Source organism: Scylla paramamosain, chromosome 42 (assembly GCF_035594125.1).
Source record: "Scylla paramamosain isolate STU-SP2022 chromosome 42, ASM3559412v1, whole genome shotgun sequence".
Lineage (NCBI taxonomy): Eukaryota > Metazoa > Arthropoda > Malacostraca > Decapoda > Portunidae > Scylla > Scylla paramamosain.
In genome coordinates this window covers 7,532,501-7,534,989 of record NC_087192.1, presented here as the reverse complement: position 1 = coordinate 7,534,989, position 2,489 = coordinate 7,532,501, and the positions used below count along the sequence as shown (strand labels likewise).

General features: G+C 38.8%; 1 protein-coding gene across 1 annotated transcript in view; it reads right to left on the bottom strand.

Annotated features, from left to right (window-relative positions):
- Positions 1-1,535: 1,535 nt before the first annotated feature.
- Positions 1,536-2,489, bottom strand: part of LOC135093201 (uncharacterized) — a 1,347-nt gene continuing 393 nt past the window's right edge. Inside the window, exon 1 of the mRNA XM_063992174.1 lies at positions 1,536-2,489. This exon is cut by the window's right edge and continues 393 nt beyond it. Coding sequence (XP_063848244.1) covers positions 1,536-2,489 — 954 coding nt within the window.

Sequence of the window (2,489 nt, the reverse complement as noted above, 5' to 3'; positions counted from 1 at the left end):
TGATGCCCTTCGCCCTCAAGACCTGGCTTATGAAACCTTACTCACATCAATCCCAGGTATACGAAGAAAAAATCTTCAGCTACAGGTTGTCTCGCGCCCGTCGTGTGGTGGAAAATGCTTTCGGTCTCCTGCAGTCACGATTTAGAGTCTTCGGCACTACCATGCTACAACGACCTGCAGTTGTCAAAATTGTCACCATGTGTGGGTGTGTGATGCACAACCTGATATTGGACCGCTACTCAAATTTCCATCCCCAAGAAGTCGACTGCGAAGATGGTGACCATAACGTGATTGATGGATCGTGGAGGAACATACCAAATCTGATGCAACGCCTCCCAAACTCGACGGGGAACAAATCCAACGAGAGAAGCAAAGGCCGTCCGAGACTACCTGGCTTTGTACTATGCATCAGAAGCAGGCGCAGTTCCCTGGCGAGAAAGGATGGTATATCCAAGAGGACGACCAGCAGACGAACAAAGGATGGAGCAATAATTAAATAAATAAATAATATATATATATATATATATATATATATATATATATATATATATATATATATTATATATATATATATATATATATATATAAGCTGTGTTAATAAATGTTATCTGTGTATTTGATAATAAAGAAACCGATTAAGCTTCCTTGACTTTGAATTATATCCCAAAATATAAACTATATACATTATAGGAATATCATATTTGGGTGGGAGGGAATGGGAAAGGAAATAAGAGTAAAATAGAATATATGTTAAAAAAAATTTTAAATATGAATTTAATGTTTACAAAAATTATTAACTTATTAAGTAATAGGCAAATCTGGATAATTAAACACCTTCATTTATTAATTACATAAGACTTTGGTCTAAAATTGTTAAGATTGTCTGGTTATAAGATTAAAATTTTAGCAAAGAATTTTTCATATTTACGACATTGAAATAAAATCTATACTTGATGGATATATCAAAGCTATAAAATGTTCATATATATATATATATATATATATATATATATATATATATATATATATATATATATATATATATATATATATATATATATATATATATATATATATATTATGGGGACAGTACCTATTCCATGTGTGATTCTCTGATTTAATTTTCCAAGTGTTTTACCTTTTACCAGTTATTATTTCAATACCTTATTTATATATTCAGTTATTATTTTCCAAGTTCTTTATTACCAACTCTTCATTATTCCCTTTTATCTGTTATCATTTCAAATCCTCAATTTTCAATCCATTTCTTAACTTCCCAAGTTTTAGTATATTTTTTTTCTCTTTTACCATTTATGTCCCAATTATTTATATTCAGTTTGTAGTTTATAATTTTTTTTTTACTGGTAAAAGGAAACATTAAAAAGTGTTTTTAATGTCTCCTTTTACCAGTTATTATTTTATATCCATACTTATATTATAAATGAAAAGGGAAAAAATATAGTTGTTTTTTTCATATTTTATTTCATACATTTTAACATATTTTTATATGCAATACATTTTTATTTTGTTTACATTTACTCGTCGCTATCCTCCGCCTCGTAGCCCTTCGGCGTCTCGATCATGGGGGACATTATGGCCTTTTTCGCCGGCGATTTCGTCTTCTGGCCCTGGAGTTTGGTGGTCGTACTTGTGTGCTGCAGGGTCTTGACGGGGGACGGTGAACAGCCGAGTATAGATTCCCACTGTATTGGGGTGGGCACCTGCTGCTGCTGTGGCTGCTGAGGGAACTGTTGCTGTTCTGATTGTTGAGGCTGGTATTGTTGTTGAGGCTGTTGGTACTGTTGTTGTTGAGGCTGTTGGTACTGTTGTTGTTGGTATTGGGGCTGCGAGTAATGTGGCTGCTGGTACTGCGGCTGATGATAGACTGGAGGAGGAGGAGGAGGAGCAGGAGCAAGAGTAGGCGGTGCAGGAGGCTGCCACAGGTGCGATGGGCTCGCAACTCCTAGTGGCATGGGCACAGAATCCAGCAACCTCCTCGGGTCTTTAATAGCACTCCTGGCCATCACTGGTTCCTCCATGAGGCTGATCATGTACGCGATCTTGGAGAAGAGTACTCCATGATGCATGGGGGAAACCTTCTTCAGGCGAGTGTACATAAATTCAACAAACTGCCGGATGTCAGCGTCAGGTCCCTCGACTGGTGGTTTTCGTGTAGCTAGCAGCTGTGCACTCTGGAGTAGTTCTTGGATGGCACTGCTCTCCTGGGTAGATTTGGTGGATCGTGGGCTGGATAGTTCCTCCTCCTGCCGTTCCTTCTTCCTCTTCCTCCTGGCAATTGAGTGGGCCGATAGGACAGACTCATGGCTGGAGGAATCTTGATCGTCACCTTGTCTGCCGAAGTCATCACTAGGGTGCGTACTTTCGTGGGCGATGTGACCTGCCAGGAAGGCCCAAACCTCGACGATCTTCTGCTCCCTCTGCGTCCTCGGCCTGGCTGCTGATCCACTCTTGCTCTCCCTCTTCTCGAT